The 26464-nt window shown below is 48.8% G+C and overlaps 2 protein-coding genes across 2 annotated transcripts in view; one reads left to right on the top strand and one right to left on the bottom strand.

Annotated features, from left to right (window-relative positions):
* Window positions 1-26464, top strand: part of LOC142219344 (uncharacterized) — an 80530-nt gene that overhangs the window by 46605 nt on the left and 7461 nt on the right. The gene's annotated exons all lie outside the window — the stretch shown is intronic.
* Window positions 1588-26273, bottom strand: LOC142219337 (uncharacterized). Its single transcript, XM_075288315.1, has 6 exons — window positions 26232-26273; window positions 4040-4200; window positions 3720-3914; window positions 3427-3627; window positions 3244-3355; window positions 1588-3068 (listed from the first exon to the last, which is right to left on the bottom strand). The coding sequence occupies exons 2-6, from the start codon at window positions 4190-4192 to the stop codon at window positions 1771-1773; spliced, it is 1959 nt and encodes a 652-aa protein (XP_075144416.1). The 5' UTR covers window positions 4193-4200; window positions 26232-26273; the 3' UTR covers window positions 1588-1770.

Below are 26464 nucleotides of genomic sequence, written 5' to 3'. Positions count from 1 at the left end.
AGAGTACAAGAACTAATATTTATAACACCTATTTCTACATGTAACAATTGTTTTTTATTATATCACTAAACATGTAATTAATTAAGAAAAATAGTCCAGTAGATAAATCCTCATTCTATAAAATATGAACCAATCAAACCATTAATAGGACATTTCTAAACTACTGGCCTTTTATCATCAATTTGTCCTTTCTAGTGAGTAAAATGTAATCTTGTCCATAAGCGCTTACTAGCAATGGCCATTTCCTTTTGTGTCAGAGTATGTCCGGCCTGTCATGGTGTTCGGCTCCACCTGAGTTAATATCTGATTTTTGTTGACTTGTAAAATGTCTGGTTTTCTTGGATACAAAAAGGATGGTGCTGGACCAGAAGGATGCAAAAAAGTCAATTTTATTGTCTTCATTTTCACAATCTTTGGAGAGTACAGTAGCCAGCCACCAGCGCCGATCATATTCACAGGTCACATAACCAGTTATGTCATCCATTGCCAATCTTGTGCCGCCTTCTACCACTTCATGGACTTCACTGTCATTTTAGACCACAGGCTGAACAGATCTGAATTCAAGATTTTCGGAATGACACTGTAATAGTTATATTTTAAAATATTATCCCATCGCGATCCCAACTTGAATTTTTGGTACAGATGTGGCTAAGGGCATAGCAGGCCCATGTGCATTTTTTTGAAATTTTTAAATAAAAACATTTTTTTCGGAAATGCGTTTTAAAATTTTGCGTTTGCGTTCACATGGGTAAAATATTAACAAAGATACTCTTGTGACATATTTGGTGAAAGCCTGTATAGTTCTGAGTAGAATGGCGTTTATTTTGTTTCTCTATCTTTTTTCTAGCCTAAGTTATGAGGAGAAATGTAAAGGCAGGAAACACCGAAATTCGCACTTTTTCTGAACTTTGAAAATCAATTAAAAATCCAAAAAAATTTCTAGAATTTTTTTTTTCTTCACATTTTGCATTCTCTGACACACTATTACCAAATGACAAAATCTCAAAAGAATTAAAAATATAGAGGGAAAAATCATTGGTTCACTTGACACGGAATGACCCGAAAGGTAGGAGACGAAGAGTCTTTCTTAAGTCTATTCCGATGTGGTACCTGCAAAAAATTGTGTCTGACTGATAGACTAGTTTTGGCTGATCGGGATTCTATCAGGCCAAACATTGGTATTCTCACTTGAGAGTCGACCGAAAATATCCATCACAACTGGGGGAGACAGAAGCCAAACCAACAACTGTGGCTCTGAGTCCTTCATAAATGGCTGACGGCCACGGTCAGACAGAAGGAGTTCCTTGAGTTCCTATGGAAGTGAATGTGTCCCAGACATGGCCTCTTAGTAATCATACAATATCAGTAGTAAAAGATCATTTATTCTGGAGTCGGTAGTATTTTGCAGACCCCACCCAATCCCGGCCCTGGCGCTGACTCCACAGCCCTGTTCCACGGCCAGCTTGACCATTTCGACTGACAAAAGTGTAATGTATACAGTCGCCTTTGGGACAGAGGACAATGGGCTGTGTATGGAGCGCTCTGGTGTTAGAGGCTCCAAGTAACTTATACTAGGGACAAACGGGCAATATTAAATAAACTTTATTTGTATAACACTGTTTTTTGTAAACAAGAATATGGCAATAAACGGTCCACCATGTGGAAGAGGCCGAGCTGGCCAGAAATGTGCACATAATCCAACAATTCGTTCTCCTGAATTAGAGCCGCCTGTAAACATGAACACTGGAACGTAAAACATCTCGCCCCCCTTTAGAACGCGAACATCTCGCCTATGTGCAGGGCCTTGTGTTTGAGAAGATCAGATATGTTCGTAAAACACTCCCCGCACTCTACACATAGGAATGGCTTCACATCTGCGCGAGCTTTCTGGTGCAGGATGAAATCAGGTTCGTAGGAAAAGGAATTCCCGTAGGCCAAAGTCGCCCTCTCGCCCGTGTGGGTTCTCTGGTGAGCCAAAAGCCGATCATTCCTGGTAAAGGATTTCCCACACTGAAGACACGGGAATGGCCTCTCGCCGTTGTGAGTTCTCTTGTGCGGGATTAAGTTTGATTTCTTGGCGAAACATTTCCCACAATCGGAACAGGCGTACGGCTTCTCCCCGGTGTGTGTTCTCTGATGCTGGATTAGAACTGATTTTTGTGAAAAGCACTTCCCACATTCGAAGCAGGTGTACGGTTTCTCCCTAGTGTGAGCGCGCTTGTGCTTACCAAGTATGGATTTCGGGGCACAATATTTATGGCATTCCGGGCACAATAATGGCTCGTCGCCTGTCTGAGCTCTCGTGGTTCTGGTGAAAGGTTTTCCACATTTGAAACAAGAAACCTGCTTCTGGCATCTGTGACGCGTAGTCTCGTGTTCACTCAGATCTGACAGGTTTGCAAACAAGATTCCGCACTCAGAACAGGCAAACGGTGTTTCGATGTTGTGGCCGATGAGGTGTTTCTCAAGCTCGGATTCCTGGAAGAAACAACTCCCACACTCCGGACACAGAAAGGACGGCTCCATGTGTGTCTTGTGGTGATCGAGAAGGGTGGTCTCGTACCTAAAACTCTGGCCACATTCAGAGCATGAAAACGGCTTCCGGCGAGTGTGACTTTTCTGGTGTTCGATGAGGGACTCGTTGCGGGTGTAACACTTTCCACATACAAGACAAGCGAACGGCTTCTCTCCAGTGTGAATCCTCTGGTGTGCGATAAGTCTGTCTCTTCTCGAGAAGCGTTTACCACATTCCAGACATGGGAATGGCTTCTCACCATTGTGGTATCTTTGATGGGCCAAAAGATTCGACCGCCGGGTGAAATACTTCCCGCATTCAGAACAATAATGGATTTTACTCCCGTTTCGAGCAGTAACAGAAGGGGATTTTGCAGAAGTGGTGGCATAACTAGATGGATCAGGTGATAGATCTGTATTGTCAAGAACCAAAGCGGCAGGAGATGCGACCGAATGGTCTTCTGAAACATCGTGTGCAACCGCCTGATCTTGGCTCCCACAATCTTCAGCTACTATCAAGTGTCTCTCGGAGATGCTCCAGTTTCTGCTTTTATCTGTAAGGAATCAAGATGGCATGTCAGCTATTTCATGGATGAACTTTGGATGTTCCAAATCTGAAGTTCAAGTAGTCGTAGGCTGCCATAGACCCAGGAGAAACCTCCCTCTCACTGGTCTGTATGGTAAGGTGTACAGTATAAGATGGGGTTAGAGGCTCTACATGCTACTTACCTGGGCTGACATCTGTAAAAACCTCAACCTCTGTAAAGTGCCGATCATCATCCACATTACTCTCCTCTTCTCCATCTAGAACTTCTATTCGTTGATCATTCAAATCTTCATCCTGTCAGGAGAACGTCAGCAACCACAATGAACGCAGCTACTGATAACATGTGCAAAGTGTCTGATAAATACCTGATCATTCTGGACGACAATTTCCCCTGGACAAGCCTGAGAGTAAAGAGGACATCTCTTCATTAATGGTCTGTTAGAAGGTGATGTGAGGGTCTGGTGGTCGTCCATCATCACCTCCTTGTACAGATCCTTGTGTCCTTCTAAATACTCCCACTCCTCCATGGAGAAATAGACGGTGACATCCTGACACCTTATAGGAACCTGACAACACAATGACACCGTCCTCATCATCCTCCAGACACATCATCCCTTGTGTTAGTGTCTAATGTCCCAGCATTCCCAGCAGCGCTCACCTCTCCGCTCAGCAGACAGATCATCTTGTTGGTCAGCTCCAGGATCTTCTGCTCGTTGTTGCTCTCAGGTATCAGTGAGTGAGGTGAAGGCTCCATGATGGGGCTCGGGCTCCTGCTCCATCCTCCTGACACATGGGGGGGGCGGCTGCTGGGGGTCACATACTTATCAGATGTCTTCTTCACTACTGTGTAGTCCTGAGTATGGAGAGACCCTGATAAATATCACTATAGACATTCCCACAATCCCTCACCTCTCCGCTCCGGTGTTATTACTAGAGAGAAGAGTCAGCTCATGGGACAGATTTCCCACAATCCCTCACCTCTCCGGTCAGCAGGTGGATGATCTCCAGGCTCAGATTTAGGAGGCTTTCAGTCACATGACTCTTCCCATGGTCTGCTCTTAGTCTTTCTGCAGGGTGATATCTATAGGAGCCTCCTCCCGGGAAATGAGTGAACGTTTCATGTGACTTCATCGCTCTACCTGGGAGATACATTATGTAAATACTTGGATGAGAAGTTACACACAATGCTGGGTCATGGCTGGTGTCCTGGTGAGGACAAACATAACAAGGAGACATCATAGAGAGGACCTGTGTGTAAGGACAGCCATACTACACGTGCAGTCATGCTACAGATCCTTCCATTATGAAGCTCTCCGCTGTAAGAGCAGTCTGACTATCAGAGAACACAAACTGGGGAGAAGCCATAACCGGGGAGAAGTCACACACTGGGGAGTAGCCATATACTGGGGAGAAGCCACACACTGGAGAGAAGCCACAACCGGGGAGAAGCCATACAGCAGAGAGAAGCCACAACTGGGGAGAAGCCATACAGCAGAGAGAAGCCACAACTGAGGAGAAGCCACACACCGGAGAGAAGCCACACACTGGGGAGTAGCCATATACTGGGGAGAAGCCACACACCGGAGAGAAGCTACATACTGGAGAGAAGCCGCACACTGGAGAGAAGCCATATACTGGGGAGCAGTCACACATCGGGGAGAAGCCACAACCGGGGAGAAGCCATACAGCAGAGAGAAGCCACAACCGGGGAGAAGCCACACAGCAGAGAGAAGCCACACACCGGGGAGAAGCCACACACTGGAGAGAAGCCACAACTGGGGAGAAGCCATACAGCAGAGAGAAGCCACAACTGGGGAGAAGCCACACAGCAGAGAGAAGCCACAACCGGGGAGAAGCCACATAGCAGGGAGAAGCCACACAGTGGAGAGAAGCCATATACTGGGGCGCAGTCACACATCGGGGAGAAGCCATACAGCAGAGAGAAGCCACAACCGGGGAGAAGCCACAACCGGGGAGATGCCACACAGCAGAGAGAAGCCACAACCGAGGAGAAGCCACACACTGGAGAGAAGCCACACAGCAGAGAGAAGCCACACACCGAGGAGAAGCCACACACTGGAGAGTAGCTACATACTGGAGAGAAGCCACACACTGGAGAGAAGCCACACACTGGGGAGCAGTCACACATCTGGGAGAAGCCATATACTGGAGAGAAGCCACAACCGAGGAGAAGCCACAACCGAGGAGAAGCCATATACTGGAGAGAAGCCACAACCGAGGAGAAGCCATATACTGGAGAGAAGCCTCAACCGAGGAGAAGCCATATACTGGAGAGAAGCCACAACCGGGGAGAAGCCATATACTGGAGAGAAGCCACATAACAGAGAGAAGCCACAACCGGGGAGAAGCCATATACTGGAGAGAAGCCACAACCGAGGAGAAGCCATATACTGGAGAGAAGCCACAACCGGGGAGAAGCCATATACTGGAGAGAAGCCACATAACAGAGAGAAGCCACAACCGGGGAGAAGCCATATACTGGAGAGAAGCCACAACCGAGGAGAAGCCATATACTGGAGAGAAGCCACAACCGAGGAGAAGCCATATACTGGAGAGAAGCCACATAACAGAGAGAAGCCACAACCGGGGAGAAGCCATATACTGAGGCGCAGTCACACACCGGGGAGAAGCCATATACTGGAGAGAAGCCACACATCGGGGAGCAGCCATATACTGGGGAGCGGTCACACATCGGGGAGCAGTCACACACCTGCTCCGATTATGGAAAATGTTTTGCCAAGGAATTAAACTTAATCCCTCAACACTGTGTTCAAAATGGCGAGAGTTTCCATGTCTTCAGGGAGGTAAATCCTTTACCAGGATATGACTGCTCGTACAGAGGAGAGGTCTATAGCGTGACTGCCCGTACAGAGGAGAGGTCTATAGCGTGACTGCCCGTACAGAGGAGAGGTCTATAGCGTGACTGCCCGTACAGAGGAGAGGTCTATAGCGTGACTGCCCGTACAGAGGAGAGGTCTATAGCGTGACCGCCCGTACAGAGGAGAGGTCTATAGCGTGACCGCCCGTACAGAGGAGAGGTCTATAGCGTGACTGCTCGTACAGAGGAGAGGTCTATAAGGAGCGGTCACACTATAGACCTCACTGGGGCACTCTCTCTATAAGGAGCGGTCACACTATAGACCTCACTAGGACACCTCTCTCTATAAGGAGCGGTCACACTATAGACCTCACTAGGACACTCTCTCTATAAGGAGCGGTCACACTATAGACCTCACTAGGGCACTCTCTCTATAAGGAGCGGTCACACTATAGACCTCACTAGGACACCTCTCTCTATAAGGAGCGGTCACACTATAGACCTCACTAGGACACTCTCTATAAGGAGCGGTCACACTATAGACCTCACTAGGGCACTCTCTCTATAAGGAGCAGTCACACTATAGACCTCACTAGGGCACTCTCTATAAGGAGCGGTCACACTATAGACCTCACTAAGACACTCTCTATAAGGAGCGGTCACACTATAGACCTCACTGGGGCACTCTCTCTGTATAAGGAGCGGTCACACTATAGACCTCACTAGGGCACTCTCTGTATAAGGAGCGGTCACACTATAGACCTCACTAGGACACTATAAGGAGCGGTCACACTATAGACCTCACTAGGGCACTCTCTCTATAAGGAGCGGTTACACTATAGACATCACTAGGGCACTCTCTCTATAAGGAGCGGTCACACTATAGACCTCACTAGGGCACTCTGTATAAGGAGCGGTCACACTATAGACCTCACTAGGGCACTCTCTCTATAAGAAGCGGTCACACTATAGACCTCACTGGGGCACTCTCTCTATAAGGAGCAGTCACACTATAGACCTCACTAGGACACTCTCTCTATAAGGAGCGGTCACACTATAGACCTCACTAGGGCACTCTCTCTATAAGGAGCGGTCACACTATAGACCTCACTAGGGCACTCTGTATAAGGAGCGGTCACACTATAGACCTCACTAGGGCACTCTCTCTATAAGGAGCGGTCACACTATAGACCTCACTGGGGCACTCTCTCTATAAGGAGCGGTCACACTATAGACCTCACTAGGGCACTCTCTCTATAAGGAGCGGTCACACTATAGACCTCACTAGGACACTCTCTCTATAAGGAGCGGTCACACTATAGACCTCACTAGGGCACTCTCTCTATAAGGAGCGGTCACACTATAGACCTCACTAGGGCACTCTCTCTATAAGGAGCGGTCACACTATAGACCTCACTAGGGCACTCTCTCTATAAGGAGCGGTCACACTATAGACCTCACTAGGACACTCTCTCTATAAGGAGCGGTCACACTATAGACCTCACTAGGGCACTCTCTCTATAAGGAGCGGTCACACTATAGACCTCACTAGGGAACTCTCTGTATAAGGAGCGGTCACATTATAGACCTCACTAGGACACTCTTTCTATAAGGAGCGGTCACACTATAGACCTCACTAGGGCACTCTCACTATAAGGAGCGGTCACACTATAGACCTCACTAGGACACTCTCTCTATAAGGAGCGGTCACACTATAGACCTCACTAGGACACTCTCTGTATAAGGAGCGGTCACAATATAGACCTCACTAGGACACTCTCTCTATAAGGAGCAGTCACACTATAGACATCAATTGGAGCATTCTCTCTATAAGGAGTGGTCACACTATAGACATCACTAGGACACTCTCTCTATAAGGAGCGGTCACACTATAGACCTCACTAGGACACTCTGTATAAGGAGCGGTCACACTATAGACATCACTAGGACACTCTCACTATAAGGAGCGGTCACACTATAGACTTCACTAGGACACTCTCTCTCTATAAGGAGCGGTCACACTATAGACTTCACTAGGACACTCTCTCTATAAGGAGCGGTCACACTATAGACCTCACTAGGGCACTCTCTCTATAAGGAGCGGTCACACTATAGAGCTCACTGGGGCACTCTCACTATAAGGAGCGGTCACACTATAGACCTCACTAGGACACTCTCTCTATAAGGAGCGGTCACACTATAGACCTCACTAGGGCACTCTCTCTATAAGGAGCGGTCACACTATAGACCTCACTAGGACACTCTCTCTCTATAAGGAGCGGTCACACTATAGACTTCACTAGGACACTCTCTCTATAAGGAGCGGTCACACTATAGACCTCACTAGGGCACTCTCTCTATAAGGAGCGGTCACACTATAGAGCTCACTGGGGCACTCTCACTATAAGGAGCGGTCACACTATAGACCTCACTAGGACACTCTCTCTATAAGGAGCGGTCACACTATAGACTTCACTAGGACACTCTCTCTATAAAGAGCGGTCACACTATAGACATCACTAGGACACTCTCTCTATAAGGAGTGGTCACACTATAGACTTCACTAGGGCACTCTCTCTATAAGGAGCGGTCACACTATAGACCTCACTAGGGCACTCTCTCTATAAGGAGCGGTCACACTATAGACCTCACTAGGACACTCTCTCTATAATGAGCGGTCACACTATAGACCTGACTAGGGCACTCTCTCTATAAGGAGCGGTCACACTATAGACCTCACTGGGGCACTCTCTCTATAAGGAGCGGTCACACTATAGACCTCACTGGGGCACTCTCTCTATAAGGAGCGGTCACACTATAGACCTCACTAGGACACTCTCACTATAAGGAGCAGTCACACTATAGACCTCACTAGGGGCACTCTATCTATAAGGAGCGGTCACACTATAGACCTCACTAGGACACTCTCTGTATAAGGAGCGGTCACACTATAGACCTCACTAGGGCACTCTCTGTATAAGGAGCGGTCACACTATAGACCTCACTGGGGCACTCTCTCTATAAGGAGCGGTCACACTATAGACCTCACTAGGGCACTCTCTCTATAAGGAGCGGTCACACTATAGACCTCACTAGGAAACTCTCACTATAAGGAGCAGTCACACTATAGACCTCACTAGGGCACTCTCTCTATAAGGAGCGGTCACACTATAGACCTCACTGGGGCGCTCTCTCTATAAGGAGCGATCACACTATAGACCTCACTAGGGCACTCTCTGTATAAGGAGCGGTCACACTATAGACCTCACTAGGACACTCTCTCTATAAGGAGCGGTCACACTATAGACCTCACTGGGGCGCTCTCTCTATAAGGAGCGGTCACACTATAGACCTCACTGGGGCACTCTCTGTATAAGGAGCGGTCACACTATAGACCTCACTGGGGCACTCTCTATAAGGAGCGGTCATACTATAGACCTCACTAGGGGCACTCTCTGTATAAGGAGCGGTCACACTATAGACCTCACTAGGACACTCTGTATAAGGAGCGGTCACACTATAGACATCACTAGGACACTCTCTGTATAAGGAGCGGTCACACTATAGACCTCACTAGGACACTCTCTGTATAAGGAGCGGTCACACTATAGACCTCACTGGGGCGCTCTCTCTATAAGGAGCGGTCACACTATAGACCTCACTAGGACTCTCTCTCTATAAGGAGCGGTCACACTATAGACCTCACTAGGACACTCTCTCTATAAGGAGCGGTCACACTATAGACCTCACTAGGGCACGCCCTCTATAAGGAGCGGTCACACTATAGACCTCACTGCGGCACTCTCTCTATAAGGAGCGGTCACACTATAGACCTCACTAGGACACTCTGTATAAGGAGCGTTCACACTATAGACCTCACTAGGGCACTCTCTCTATAAGGAGCGGTCACACTATAGACCTCACTAGGACACTCTCTCTATAAGGAGCGGTCACACTATAGACCTCACTAGGGCACTCTCTCTATAAGGAGCGGTCACACTATAGACCTCACTAGGGCACTCTCTCTATAAGGAGCGGTCACACTATAGACCTCACTAGGACACTCTCTCTATAAGGAGCGGTCACACTATAGACCTCACTAGGACACTCTCTCTATAAGGAGCGGTCACACTATAGACCTCACTGGGGCGCTCTCTCTATAAGGAGCGGTCACACTATAAACCTCACTAGGGGCACTCTCTCTATAAGGAGCGGTCACACTATAGACCTCACTAGGGGCACTCTCTCTATAAGGAGCGGTCACACTATAGACCTCACTGGGGCGCTCTCTGTATAAGGAGCGGTCACACTATAGACCACACTGGGGCGCTCTCTGTATAAGGAGCGGTCACACTATAGACCTCACTAGGGCACTCTCTCTATAAGGAGCAGTCACACTATAGACCTCACTAGGGCACTCTCTCTATAAGGAGCGGTCACACTATAGACCTCACTGGGGCACTCTATCTATAAGGAGCGATCACACTATAGACCACACTAGGACACTCTCTCTATAAGGAGCGGTCACACTATAGACCACACTGGGGCACTCTCTCTATAAGGAGCGGTCACACTATAGACCTCACTAGGACACTCTCACTATAAGGAGCAGTCACACTATAGACCTCACTGGGGCACTCTCTCTATAAGGAGCGGTCACACTATAGACCTCACTAGGACACTCTCACTATAAGGAGCAGTCACACTATAGACCTCACTGGGGCACTCTATCTATAAGGAGCGGTCACACTATAGACCTCACTAGGACACTCTCTGTATAAGGAGCGGTCACACTATAGACCTCACTGGGGCACTCTCTCTACAAGGAGCAGTCACACTATAGACCTCACTAGGGCACTCTCTCTATAAGGAGCGGTCACACTATAGACCTCACTAGGACACTCTCTCTATAAGGAGCGGTCACACTATAGACCTCACTAGGACACTCTCACTATAAGGAGCAGTCACACTATAGACCTCACTAGGGCACTCTCTCTATAAGGAGCGGTCACACTATAGACCTCACTGGGGCACTCTCTCTATAAGGAGCAGTCACACTATAGACCTCACTAGGACACTCTCACTATAAGGAGCGGTCACACTATAGACCTCACTAGGGCACTCTCTCTATAAGGAGCGGTCACACTATAGACCTCACTAGGACACTCTCACTATAAGGAGCGGTCACACTATAGACCTCACTAGGACACTCTCACTATAAGGAGCGGTCACACTATAGACCTCACTAGGGCACTCTCTCTATAAGGAGCGGTCACACTATAGACCTCACTAGGACACTCTCTCTATAAGGAGCGGTCACACTATAGACCTCACTAGGACACTCTCACTATAAGGAGCGGTCACAATATAGACCTCACTAGGACACTCTCTCTATAAGGAGCGGTCACAATATAGACCTCACTAGGACACTCTCTCTATAAGGAGCGGTCACACTATAGACCTCACTAGGGCACTCTCACTATAAGGAGCGGTCACACTATAGACCTCACTGGGGCACTCTATCTATAAGGAGCGGTCACACTATAGACCTCACTAGGACACTCTCTGTATAAGGAGCGGTCACACTATAGACCACACTGGGGCACTCTCTCTATAAGGAGCAGTCACACTATAGACCTCACTAGGACACTCTCTCTATAAGGAGCGGTCACACTATAGACCTCACTAGGGCACTCTCTCTATAAGGAGCGGTCACACTATAGACCTCACTGGGGCACTCTATCTATAAGGAGCGGTCACACTATAGACCTCACTGGGGCGCTCTCTCTATAAGGAGCGGTCACACTATAGACCTCACTGGGGCACTCTCTCTATAAGGAGCGGTCACACTATAGACCTCACTGGGGCACTCTCTCTATAAGGAGCGGTCACACTATAGACCTCACTAGGACACTCTCTGTATAAGGAGCGGTCACACTATAGACCTCACTAGGACACTCTCTGTATAAGGAGCGGTCACACTATAGACCTCACTGGGGCACTCTCTCTATAAGGAGCAGTCACACTATAGACCTCACTAGGACACTCTCACTATAAGGAGCGGTCACACTATAGACCTCACTAGGACACTCTCTCTATAAGGAGCGGTCACACTATAGACCTCACTGGGGCACTCTCTCTATAAGGAGCGGTCACACTATAGACCTCACTGGGGCACTCTCTCTATAAGGAGCAGTCACACTATAGACCTCACTAGGACACTCTCTCTATAAGGAGCGGTCACACTATAGACCTCACTGGGGCACTCTCACTATAAGGAGTGGTCACACTATAGACCTCACTAGGGCACTCTCTCTATAAGGAGCGGTCACACTATAGACCTCACTAGGGCACTCTCTCTATAAGGAGCGGTCACACTATAGACCTCACTGGGGCACTCTCTCTATAAGGAGCGGTCACACTATAGACCTCACTAGGGCACTCTCACTATAAGGAGCAGTCACACTATAGACCTCACTGGGGCACTCTATCTATAAGGAGCGGTCACACTATAGACCTCACTAGGGCACTCTCTCTATAAGGAGCGGTCACACTATATACCTCACTGGGGCGCTCTCTCTATAAGGAGCGGTCACACTATAGACCTCACTGGGGCACTCTCTGTATAAGGAGCGGTCACACTATAGACCTCACTAGGACACTCTCTGTATAAGGAGCGGTCACACTATAGACCTCACTGGGGCACTCTCTCTATAAGGAGCAGTCACACTATAGACCTCACTAGGACACTCTCACTATAAGGAGCGGTCACACTATAGACCTCACTAGGACACTCTCTCTATAAGGAGCGGTCACACTATAGACCTCACTGGGGCACTCTCTCTATAAGGAGCGGTCACACTATAGACCTCACTGGGGCACTCTCTCTATAAGGAGCAGTCACACTATAGACCTCACTAGGACACTCTCTCTATAAGGAGCGGTCACACTATAGACCTCACTGGGGCACTCTCACTATAAGGAGTGGTCACACTATAGACCTCACTAGGGCACTCTCTCTATAAGGAGCGGTCACACTATAGACCTCACTAGGGCACTCTCTCTATAAGGAGCGGTCACACTATAGACCTCACTGGGGCACTCTCTCTATAAGGAGCGGTCACACTATAGACCTCACTAGGGCACTCTCACTATAAGGAGCAGTCACACTATAGACCTCACTGGGGCACTCTATCTATAAGGAGCGGTCACACTATAGACCTCACTAGGGCACTCTCTCTATAAGGAGCGGTCACACTATAGACCTCACTGGGGCGCTCTCTCTATAAGGAGCGGTCACACTATAGACCTCACTGGGGCACTCTCTGTATAAGGAGCGGTCACACTATAGACCTCACTAGGACACTCTCTGTATAAGGAGCGGTCACACTATAGACCTCACTGGGGCACTCTCTCTATAAGGAGCAATCACACTATAGACCTCACTAGGACACTCTCACTATAAGGAGCGGTCACACTATAGACCTCACTAGGACACTCTCTCTATAAGGAGCGGTCACACTATAGACCTCACTGGGGCACTCTCTCTATAAGGAGCGGTCACACTATAGACCTCACTGGGGCACTCTCTCTATAAGGAGCAGTCACACTATAGACCTCACTAGGACACTCTCTCTATAAGGAGCGGTCACACTATAGACCTCACTGGGGCACTCTCACTATAAGGAGTGGTCACACTATAGACCTCACTAGGGCACTCTCTCTATAAGGAGCGGTCACACTATAGACCTCACTAGGGCACTCTCTCTATAAGGAGCGGTCACACTATAGACCTCACTAGGGCACTCTCTCTATAAGGAGCGGTCACACTATAGACCTCACTAGGGCACTCTCTCTATAAGGAGCGGTCACACTATAGACCTCACTAGGACACTCTCTCTATAAGGAGCGGTCACACTATAGACCTCACTAGGGCACTCTCTCTATAAGGAGCGGTCACACTATAGACCTCACTAGGGAACTCTCTGTATAAGGAGCGGTCACATTATAGACCTCACTAGGACACTCTTTCTATAAGGAGCGGTCACACTATAGACCTCACTAGGGCACTCTCACTATAAGGAGCGGTCACACTATAGACCTCACTAGGACACTCTCTCTATAAGGAGCGGTCACACTATAGACCTCACTAGGACACTCTCTGTATAAGGAGCGGTCACACTGTAGACCTCACTAGGACACTCTCTCTATAAGGAGCGATCACACTATAGACCTCACTAGGACACTCTCTCTATAAGGAGCAGTCACACTATAGACATCAATTGGAGCATTCTCTCTATAAGGAGTGGTCACACTATAGACATCACTAGGACACTCTCTCTATAAGGAGCGGTCACACTATAGACCTCACTAGGACACTCTGTATAAGGAGCGGTCACACTATAGACATCACTAGGACACTCTCTCTATAAGGAGCGGTCACACTATAGACTTCACTAGGACACTCTCTCTATAAGGAGCGGTCACACTATAGACCTCACTAGGGCACTCTCTCTATAAGGAGCGGTCACACTATAGAGCTCACTGGGGCACTCTCACTATAAGGAGCGGTCACACTATAGACCTCACTAGGACACTCTCTCTATAAGGAGCGGTCACACTATAGACCTCACTAGGGCACTCTCTCTATAAGGAGCGGTCACACTATAGACTTCACTAGGACACTCTCTCTATAAGGAGCGGTCACACTATAGACCTCACTAGGGCACTCTCTCTATAAGGAGCGGTCACACTATAGACCTCACTAGGGCACTCCCTCTATAAGGAGCGGTCACACTATAGACCTCACTGGGGCACTCTCTCTATAAGGAGCGGTCACACTATAGACCTCACTAGGACACTCTGTATAAGGAGCGTTCACACTATAGACCTCACTAGGGCACTCTCTCTATAAGGAGCGGTCACACTATAGACCTCACTAGGACACTCTCTCTATAAGGAGCGGTCACACTATAGACCTCACTAGGGCACTCTCTCTATAAGGAGCGGTCACACTATAGACCTCACTAGGACACTCTCTCTATAAGGAGCGGTCACACTATAGACCTCACTGGGGCACTCTCTCTATAAGGAGCGGTCACACTATAGACCTCACTAGGACACTCTCTCTATAAGGAGCGGTCACACTATAGACCTCACTGGGGCGCTCTCTCTATAAGGAGCGGTCACACTATAGACCTCACTAGGGGCACTCTCTCTATAAGGAGCGGTCACACTATAGACCTCACTAGGGGCACTCTCTCTATAAGGAGCGGTCACACTATAGACCTCAATAGGGGCACTCTCTGTATAAGGAGCGGTCACACTATAGACCACACTGGGGCGCTCTCTGTATAAGGAGCGGTCACACTATAGACCTCACTAGGACACTCTCTGTATAAGGAGCGGTCACACTATAGACCTCACTGGGGCGCTCTCTCTATAAGGAGCGGTCACACTATAGACCTCACTAGGACTCTCTCTCTATAAGGAGCGGTCACACTATAGACCTCACTAGGGCACTCTCTCTATAAGGAGCGGTCACACTATAGACCTCACTAGGGCACGCCCTCTATAAGGAGCGGTCACACTATAGACCTCACTGCGGCACTCTCTCTATAAGGAGCGGTCACACTATAGACCTCACTACGACACTCTGTATAAGGAGCGTTCACACTATAGACCTCACTAGGGCACTCTCTCTATAAGGAGCGGTCACACTATAGACCTCACTAGGACACTCTCTCTATAAGGAGCGGTCACACTATAGACCTCACTAGGGCACTCTCTCTATAAGGAGCGGTCACACTATAGACCTCACTAGGGCACTCTCTCTATAAGGAGCGGTCACACTATAGACCTCACTAGGACACTCTCTCTATAAGGAGCGGTCACACTATAGACCTCACTAGGGCACTCTCTCTATAAGGAGCGGTCACACTATAGACCTCACTGGGGCGCTCTCTCTATAAGGAGCGGTCACACTATAGACCTCACTAGGACACTCTCTCTATAAGGAGCGGTCACACTATAGACCTCACTAGGACACTCTCTCTATAAGGAGCGGTCACACTATAGACCTCACTAGGGCACTCTCTCTATAAGGAGCAGTCACACTATAGACCTCACTGGGGCACTCTCTCTATAAGGAGCGGTCACACTATAGACCTCACTAGGACACTCTCTCTATAAGGAGCGGTCACACTATAGACCTCACTGGGGCGCTCTCTCTATAAGGAGCGGTCACACTATAAACCTCACTAGGGGCACTCTCTCTATAAGGAGCGGTCACACTATAGACCTCACTAGGGGCACTCTCTCTATAAGGAGCGGTCACACTATAGACCTCACTGGGGCGCTCTCTGTATAAGGAGCGGTCACACTATAGACCACACTGGGGCGCTCTCTGTATAAGGAGCGGTCACACTATAGACCTCACTAGGGCACTCTCTCTATAAGGAGCAGTCACACTATAGACCTCACTAGGGCACTCTCTCTATAAGGAGCGGTCACACTATAGACCTCACTGGGGCACTCTATCTATAAGGAGCGATCACACTATAGACCACACTAGGACACTCTCTCTATAAGGAGCGGTCACACTATAGACCACACTGGGGCACTCTCTCTATAAGGAGCGGTCACACTATAGACCTCACTAGGACACTCTCACTATAAGGAGCAGTCACACTATAGACCTCACTGGGGCACTCTCTCTATAAGGAGCGGTCACACTATAGACCTCACTAGGACACTCTCACTATAAGGAGCAGTCACACTATAGACCTCACTGGGGCACTCTATCTATAAGGAGCGGTCACACTATAGACCTCACTAGGACACTCTCTGTATAAGGAGCGGTCACACTATAGACCTCACTGGGGCACTCTCTCTACAAGGAGCAGTCACACTATAGACCTCACTAGGGAACTCTCTCTATAAGGAGCGGTCACACTATAGACCTCACTAGGACACTCTCACTATAAGGAGCAGTCACACTATAGACCTCACTAGGGCACTCTCTCTATAAGGAGCGGTCACACTATAGACCTCACTGGGGCACTCTCTCTATAAGGAGCAGTCACACTATAGACCTCACTAGGACACTCTCACTATAAGGAGCGGTCACACTATAGACCTCACTAGGACACTCTCACTATAAGGAGCGGTCACACTATAGACCTCACTAGGACACTCTCACTATAAGGAGCGGTCACACTATAGACCTCACTAGGACACTCTCACTATAAGGAGCGGTCACACTATAGACCTCACTAGGGCACTCTCTCTATAAGGAGCGGTCACACTATAGACCTCACTAGGACACTCTCTCTATAAGGAGCGGTCACACTATAGACCTCACTAGGACACTCTCACTATAAGGAGCAGTCACACTATAGACCTCACTGGGGCACTCTATCTATAAGGAGCGGTCACACTATAGACCTCACTAGGACACTCTCTGTATAAGGAGCGGTCACACTATAGACCACACTGGGGCACTCTCTCTATAAGGAGCAGTCACACTATAGACCTCACTAGGACACTCTCTCTATAAGGAGCGGTCACACTATAGACCTCACTAGGGCACTCTCTCTATAAGGAGCGGTCACACTATAGACCTCACTGGGGCACTCTATCTATAAGGAGCGGTCACACTATAGACCTCACTGGGGCGCTCTCTCTATAAGGAGCGGTCACACTATAGACCTCACTGGGGCACTCTCTCTATAAGGAGCGGTCACACTATAGACCTCACTGGGGCACTCTCTCTATAAGGAGCGGTCACACTATAGACCTCACTAGGACACTCTCTGTATAAGGAGCGGTCACACTATAGACCTCACTAGGACACTCTCTGTATAAGGAGCGGTCACACTATAGACCTCACTGGGGCACTCTCTCTATAAGGAGCAGTCACACTATAGACCTCACTAGGACACTCTCACTATAAGGAGCGGTCACACTATAGACCTCACTAGGACACTCTCTCTATAAGGAGCGGTCACACTATAGACCTCACTGGGGCACTCTCTCTATAAGGAGCGGTCACACTATAGACCTCACTGGGGCACTCTCTCTATAAGGAGCAGTCACACTATAGACCTCACTAGGACACTCTCTCTATAAGGAGCGGTCACACTATAGACCTCACTGGGGCACTCTCTCTATAAGGAGCGGTCACACTATAGACCTCACTGGGGCACTCTCTCTATAAGGAGCGGTCACACTATAGACCTCACTAGGACACTCTCTGTATAAGGAGCGGTCACACTATAGACCTCACTAGGACACTCTCTGTATAAGGAGCGGTCACACTATAGACCTCACTGGGGCACTCTCTCTATAAGGAGCAGTCACACTATAGACCTCACTAGGACACTCTCACTATAAGGAGCGGTCACACTATAGACCTCACTAGGACACTCTCTCTATAAGGAGCGGTCACACTATAGACCTCACTGGGGCACTCTCTCTATAAGGAGCGGTCACACTATAGACCTCACTGGGGCACTCTCTCTATAAGGAGCAGTCACACTATAGACCTCACTAGGACACTCTCTCTATAAGGAGCGGTCACACTATAGACCTCACTGGGGCACTCTCACTATAAGGAGTGGTCACACTATAGACCTCACTAGGGCACTCTCTCTATAAGGAGCGGTCACACTATAGACCTCACTAGGGCACTCTCTCTATAAGGAGCGGTCACACTATAGACCTCACTGGGGCACTCTCTCTATAAGGAGCGGTCACACTATAGACCTCACTAGGGCACTCTCACTATAAGGAGCAGTCACACTATAGACCTCACTGGGGCACTCTATCTATAAGGAGCGGTCACACTATAGACCTCACTAGGGCACTCTCTCTATAAGGAGCGGTCACACTATAGACCTCACTGGGGCGCTCTCTCTATAAGGAGCGGTCACACTATAGACCTCACTGGGGCACTCTCTGTATAAGGAGCGGTCACACTATAGACCTCACTAGGACACTCTCTGTATAAGGAGCGGTCACACTATAGACCTCACTGGGGCACTCTCTCTATAAGGAGCAATCACACTATAGACCTCACTAGGACACTCTCACTATAAGGAGCGGTCACACTATAGACCTCACTAGGACACTCTCTCTATAAGGAGCGGTCACACTATAGACCTCACTGGGGCACTCTCTCTATAAGGAGCGGTCACACTATAGACCTCACTGGGGCACTATCTCTATAAGGAGCAGTCACACTATAGACCTCACTAGGACACTCTCTCTATAAGGAGCGGTCACACTATAGACCTCACTGGGGCACTCTCACTATAAGGAGTGGTCACACTATAGACCTCACTAGGGCACTCTCTCTATAAGGAGCGGTCACACTATAGACCTCACTAGGGCACTCTCTCTATAAGGAGCGGTCACACTATAGACCTCACTAGGGCACTCTCTCTATAAGGAGCGGTCACACTATAGACCTCACTAGGGCACTCTCTCTATAAGGAGCGGTCACACTATAGACCTCACTAGGGCACTCTCTCTATAAGGAGCGGTCACACTATAGACCTCACTAGGGAACTCTCTGTATAAGGAGCGGTCACACTATAGACCTCACTAGGACACTCTCTCTATAAGGAGCGGTCACACTATAGACCTCACTAGGGCACTCTCTCTATAAGGAGCGGTCACACTATAGACCTCACTAGGGAACTCTCTGTATAAGGAGCGGTCACATTATAGACCTCACTAGGACACTCTTTCTATAAGGAGCGGTCACACTATAGACCTCACTAGGACACTCTCACTATAAGGAGCGGTCACACTATAGACCTCACTAGGACACTCTCTCTATAAGGAGCGGTCACACTATAGACCTCACTAGGACACTCTCTGTATAAGGAGCGGTCACACTGTAGACCTCACTAGGACACTCTCTCTATAAGGAGCGATTACACTATAGACCTCACTAGGACACTCTCTCTATAAGGAGCAGTCACACTATAGACATCAATTGGAGCATTCTCTCTATAAGGAGTGGTCACACTATAGACATCACTAGGACACTCTCTCTATAAGGAGCGGTCACACTATAGACCTCACTGGGGCACTCTGTATAAGGAGCGGTCACACTATAGACATCACTAGGACACTCTCACTATAAGGAGCGGTCACACTATAGACTTCACTAGGACACTCTCTCTCTATAAGGAGCGGTCACACTATAGACTTCACTAGGACACTCTCTCTATAAGGAGCGGTCACACTATAGACCTCACTAGGGCACTCTCTCTATAAGGAGCGGTCACACTATAGAGCTCACTGGGGCACTCTCACTATAAGGAGCGGTCACACTATAGACCTCACTAGGACACTCTCTCTATAAGGAGCGGTCACACTATAGACCTCACTAGGGCACTCTCTCTATAAGGAGCGGTCACACTATAGACCTCACTAGGGCACTCCCTCTATAAGGAGCGGTCACACTATAGACCTCACTGAGCCACTCTCTCTATAAGGAGCGGTCAGACTATAGACCTCACTAGGACACTCTGTATAAGGAGCGTTCACACTATAGACCTCACTAGGGCACTCTCTCTATAAGGAGCGGTCACACTATAGACCTCACTAGGACACTCTCTCTATAAGGAGCGGTCACACTATAGACCTCACTAGGGCACTCTCTCTATAAGGAGCGGTCACACTATAGACCTCACTAGGACACTCTCTCTATAAGGAGCGGTCACACTATAGACCTCACTGGGGCACTCTCTCTATAAGGAGCGGTCACACTATAGACCTCACTAGGACACTCTCTCTATAAGGAGCGGTCACACTATAGACCTCACTGGGGCGCTCTCTCTATAAGGAGCGGTCACACTATAGACCTCACTAGGGGCACTCTCTCTATAAGGAGCGGTCACACTATAGACCTCACTAGGGGCACTCTCTCTATAAGGAGCGGTCACACTATAGACCTCACTAGGGGCACTCTCTGTATAAGGAGCGGTCACACTATAGACCACACTGGGGCGCTCTCTGTATAAGGAGCGGTCACACTATAGACCTCACTAGGGCACTCTCTCTATAAGGAGCAGTCACACTATAGACCTCACTAGGACACCTCTCTCTATAAGGAGCGGTCACACTATAGACCTCACTAGGACACTCTCTCTATAAGGAGCGGTCACACTATAGACCTCACTAGGGCACTCTCTCTATAAGGAGCGGTCACACTATAGACCTCACTAGGGCACTCTCTCTATAAGGAGCGGTCACACTATAGACCTCACTAGGGCACTCTCTCTATAAGGAGCGGTCACACTATAGACCTCACTAGGGCACTCTCTCTATAAGGAGCGGTCACACTATAGACCTCACTAGGACACTCTCACTATAAGGAGCGGTCACACTATAGACCTCACTAGGACACTCTCTGTATAAGGAGCGGTCACACTATAGACCTCACTGGGGCACTCTCTCTATAAGGAGCAGTCACACTATAGACCTCACTAGGACACTCTCACTATAAGGAGCGGTCACACTATAGACCTCACTAGGACACTCTCTGTATAAGGAGCGGTCACACTATAGACCTCACTGGGGCACTCTCTCTATAAGGAGCAGTCACACTATAGACCTCACTAGGGCACTCTCTCTATAAGGAGCGGTCACACTATAGACCTCACTGGGGCACTCTATCTATAAGGAGCGGTCACACTATAGACCTCACTAGGACACTCTCTGTATAAGGAGCGGTCACACTATAGACCACACTGGGGCACTCTCTCTATAAGGAGCGGTCACACTATAGACCTCACTGGGGCACTCTATCTATAAGGAGCGGTCACACTATAGACCTCACTAGGGCACCTCTCTCTATAAGGAGCGGTCACACTATAGACCTCACTAGGACACCTCTCTCTATAAGGAGCGGTCACACTATAGACCTCACTAGGACACTCTCTCTATAAGGAGCGGTCACACTATAGACCTCACTAGGACACTCTCTCTATAAGGAGTGGTCACACTATAGACCTCACTAGGGCACTCTCTCTATAAGGAGTGGTCACACTATAGACCTCACTAGGACACTCTCTCTATAAGGAGCGGTCACACTATAGACCTCACTAGGACACCTCTCTCTATAAGGAGCGGTCACACTATAGACCTCACTAGGACACTCTCTCTATAAGGAGCGGTCACACTATAGACCTCACTAGGGCACTCTCTCTATAAGGAGCGGTCACACTATAGACCTCACTAGGGCACTCTCTCTATAAGGAGCGGTCACACTATAGACCTCACTAGGGCACTCTCTCTATAAGGAGCGGTCACACTATAGACCTCACTAGGGCACTCTCTCTATAAGGAGCGGTCACACTATAGACCTCACTGGGGCACTCTATCTATAAGGAGCGGTCACACTATAGACCTCACTAGGGCACTCTCTCTATAAGGAGCGGTCACACTATAGACCACACTGGGGCACTCTCTCTATAAGGAGCGGTCACACTATAGACCTCACTAGGACACTCTCTCTATAAGGAGCGGTCACACTATAGACCTCACTAGGACACTCTCTCTATAAGGAGCGGTCACACTATAGACCTCACTAGGACACTCTCACTATAAGGAGCGGTCACACTATAGACCTCACTAGGACACTCTCAGTATAAGGAGCGGTGACACTATAGACCTCACTGGGGCACTCTATCTATAAGGAGCGGTCACAGTATATACTTCACTAGGACACTCTCTCTATAAGGAGCGGTCACACTACAGACCTCACTAGGACACTCTCACTATAAGGAGCGGTCACACTATAGACCTCACTAGGACACTCTCTCTATAAGGAGCGGTCACACTATAGACCACACTGGGGCACTCTCTCTATAAGGAGCGGTCACACTATAGACCTCACTAGGGGCACTCTCTCTATAAGGAGCGGTCACACTATAGACCTCACTAGGACACTCTCTCTATAAGGAGCGGTCACACTATAGACCTCACTAGGGCACTCTCTCTATAAGGAGCGGTCACACTATAGACCTCACTAGGGCACTCTATCTATAAGGAGCGGTCACACTATAGACCTCACTAGGGCACTCTCTCTATAAGGAGCGGTCACACTATAGACCTCACTAGGGCACTCTCTGTATAAGGAGCGGTCACACTATAGACATCACTGGGGCACTCTCTCTATAAGGAGCGGTCACACTATAGACCTCACTAGGACACTCTCTCTATAAGGAGCGGTCACACTATAGACCTCACTGGGGCACTCTATCTATAAGGAGCGGTCACACTATAGACCTCACTAGGACACTCTCTCTATAAGGAGCAGTCACACTATAGACCTCACTAGGACACTCTCTCTATAAGGAGCGGTCACACTATAGACCTCACTTGGGGTACTCTATCTATAAGGAGCGGTCACACTATAGACCTCACTAGGGCACTCTCTCTATAAGGAGCGGTCACACTATAGACCTCACTAGGGCACTCTCTCTATAAGGAGCGGTCACACTATAGACCTCACTAGGGCACTCTCTCTATAAGGAGCGGTCACACTATAGACCTCACTGGGGCACTCTCTCTATAAGGAGCGGTCACACTATAGACCTCACTAGGACACTCTCACTATAAGGAGCAGTCACACTATAGACCTCACTAGGGCACTCTCTCTATAAGGAGCGGTCACACTATAGACCTCACTAGGGCACTCTCTCTATAAGGAGCGGTCACACTATAGACCTCACTGGGGCACTCTATCTATAAGGAGCGGTCACACTATAGACCTCACTAGGACACTCTGTATAAGGAGCGTTCACACTATAGACCTCACTAGGGCACTCTCTCTATAAGGAGCGGTCACACTATAGACCTCACTAGGGCACCTCTCTCTATAAGGAGCGGTCACACTATAGACCTCACTAGGGCACCTCTCTCTATAAGGAGCGGTCACACTATAGACCTCACTAGGGCACTCTCTCTATAAGGAGCGGTCACACTATAGACCTCACTAGGACACCTCTCTCTATAAGGAGCGGTCACACTATAGACCTCACTAGGACACTCTCTCTATAAGGAGCGGTCACACTATAGACCTCACTAGGGCATTCTCTCTATAAGGAGCGGTCACACTATAGACCTCACTAGGGCACTCTCTCTATAAGGAGCGATCACACTATAGACCTCACTAGGACACTCTCACTATAAGGAGCGGTCACACTATAGACCTCACTAGGGCACTCTCTCTATAAGGAGCGGTCACACTATAGACCTCACTAGGACACTCTCTCTATAAGGAGCGGTCACACTATAGACCTCACTAGGGCACTCTCTCTATAAGGAGCGGTCACACTATAGACCTCACTGGGGCACTCTCTCTATAAGGAGCGGTCACACTATAGACCTCACTAGGGCACTCTCTCTATAAGGAGCGGTCACACTATAGACCTCACTAGGACACTCTCTCTATAAGGAGCGGTCACACTATAGACCTCACTAGGACACTCTCTGTATAAGGAGCGGTCACACTATAGACCTCACTAGGACACTCTCTCTATAAGGAGCGGTCACACTATAGACCTCACTAGGACACTCTCTCTATAAGGAGCGGTCACACTATAGACCTCACTAGGACACTCTCTGTATAAGGAGCGGTCACACTATAGACCTCACTGGGGCACTCTATCTATAAGGAGCGGTCACACTATAGACTTCACTAGGACACTCTCTCTATAAGGAGCGGTCACACTATAGACCTCACTAGGACACTCTCACTATAAGGAGCGGTCACACTATAGACCTCACTAGGACACTCTCTCTATAAGGAGCGGTCACACTATAGACCACACTGGGGCACTCTCTCTATAAGGAGCGGTCACACTATAGACCTCACTAGGGGCACTCTCTCTATAAGGAGCGGTCACACTATAGACCTCACTAGGACACTCTCTCTATAAGGAGCGGTCACACTATAGACCTCACTAGGACACTCTCTCTATAAGGAGCGGTCACACTATAGACCTCACTAGGGCACTCTCTCTATAAGGAGCGGTCACACTATAGACCTCACTAGGGCACTCTCTGTATAAGGAGCGGTCAAACTATAGACCTCACTGGGGCACTCTCTCTATAAGGAGCGGTCACACTATAGACATCACTGGGGCACTCTCTCTATAAGGAGCGGTCACACTATAGACCTCACTAGGACACTCTCTCTATAAGGAGCGGTCACACTATAGACCTCACTGGGGCACTCTATCTATAAGGAGCGGTCACACTATAGACCTCACTAGGACACTCTCTCTATAAGGAGCGGTTACACTATAGACATCACTAGGGCACTCTCTCTATAAGGAGCGGTCACACTATAGACCTCACTAGGGCACTCTCTCTATAAGGAGCGGTCACACTATAGACCTCACTGGGGCACTCTCTCTATAAGGAGCGGTCACACTATAGACCTCACTAGGGCACTCTCTCTATAAGGAGCGGTCACACTATAGACCTCACTAGGACACTCTCTGTATAAGGAGCGGTCACATTATAGACCTCACTTGGGGTACTCTCTCTATAAGGAGCGGTCACACTATAGACCTCACTAGGACACTCTCTCTATAAGGAGCGGTCACACTATAGACCTCACTAGGGCACTCTCTCTATAAGGAGCGGTCACACTATAGACCTCACTAGGACACTATAAGGAGCGGTCACACTATAGACCTCACTAGGACACTCTCTCTATAAGGAGCGGTCACACTATAGACCTCACTAGGACACCTCTCTCTATAAGGAGCGGTCACACTATAGACCTCACTGGGGCACTCTCTCTATAAGGAGCGGTCACACTATAGACCTCACTGGGGCACTCTCTCTATAAGGAGCGGTCACACTATAGACCTCACTGGGGCACTCTCTCTATAAGGAGCGGTCACACTATAGACCTCACTAGGACACCTCTCTCTATAAGGAGCGGTCACACTATAGACCTCACTGGGGCACTCTCTCTATAAGGAGCCTCCTTGCTGACAGGTTCTCCTTGGGGGTCACTGTCACTGAGCAGACCAGGGGGTGACATCGCCTGACCCCGCCATACTGTGAGAGCCAAATAAGAAGATGGAAGGATTGTGTATGGAGGGTGAGGGGTCAGTCCTATATATACATGTGCACGTGACCTCCCCAGATCCCCCCCCTCCAGGGAGCCCCCTGCTTCCACCTGTCTGCTGCTGTGTGGACCATACCATCTTATTCCCCTGGACACAATACATGTCATGCACATCCTATATGCCTATAGACATCTATCCTACATGATGTCCACCCCTCACCACATACCATGATGGTACAGCCCAGGAGCCTGTCACAGCTGTCACTAACACCTGTCAGTCACTAGTATGGGCTGCCTGTGGTCCAGCCTCCTCACCCGGAAGCTCTTTCATCCACTTCCGTTCTGTGCGTTCCAGCTACTTTTTCCTTTCGACTGCTTAGAGAAGGGTTAGCCCCGCCCGTCGTTACTGATTGGTCGGGGCGGGCAGTTAGACTGACGTCAATCAACAGAACGATAGTGA

This window comes from Leptodactylus fuscus, chromosome 10 (assembly GCF_031893055.1).
Source record: "Leptodactylus fuscus isolate aLepFus1 chromosome 10, aLepFus1.hap2, whole genome shotgun sequence".
NCBI classification, from domain to species: Eukaryota; Metazoa; Chordata; class Amphibia; order Anura; family Leptodactylidae; genus Leptodactylus; species Leptodactylus fuscus.
The sequence above is the reverse complement of the archived record's forward strand: the minus strand, read 5'-3'. Positions and strand labels throughout refer to the sequence as shown.

Bases quoted from the DNA above. Each gene is read 5' to 3' on its own strand.
- LOC142219337 (XM_075288315.1), bottom strand. From the start codon at position 4,192: ATGAAGTCACATGAAACGTTCACTCATTTCCCGGGAGGAGGCTCCTAT. The intron at 3,915-4,039 runs GTGAGGGATTGT...CTCCATACTCAG, and splicing joins TCCACCTGCTGACCGGAGAG to GACTACACAGTAGTGAAGAA. The intron at 3,069-3,243 runs GTAAGTAGCATG...GATTCCTTACAG, and splicing joins TTTTACAGATGTCAGCCCAG to ATAAAAGCAGAAACTGGAGC.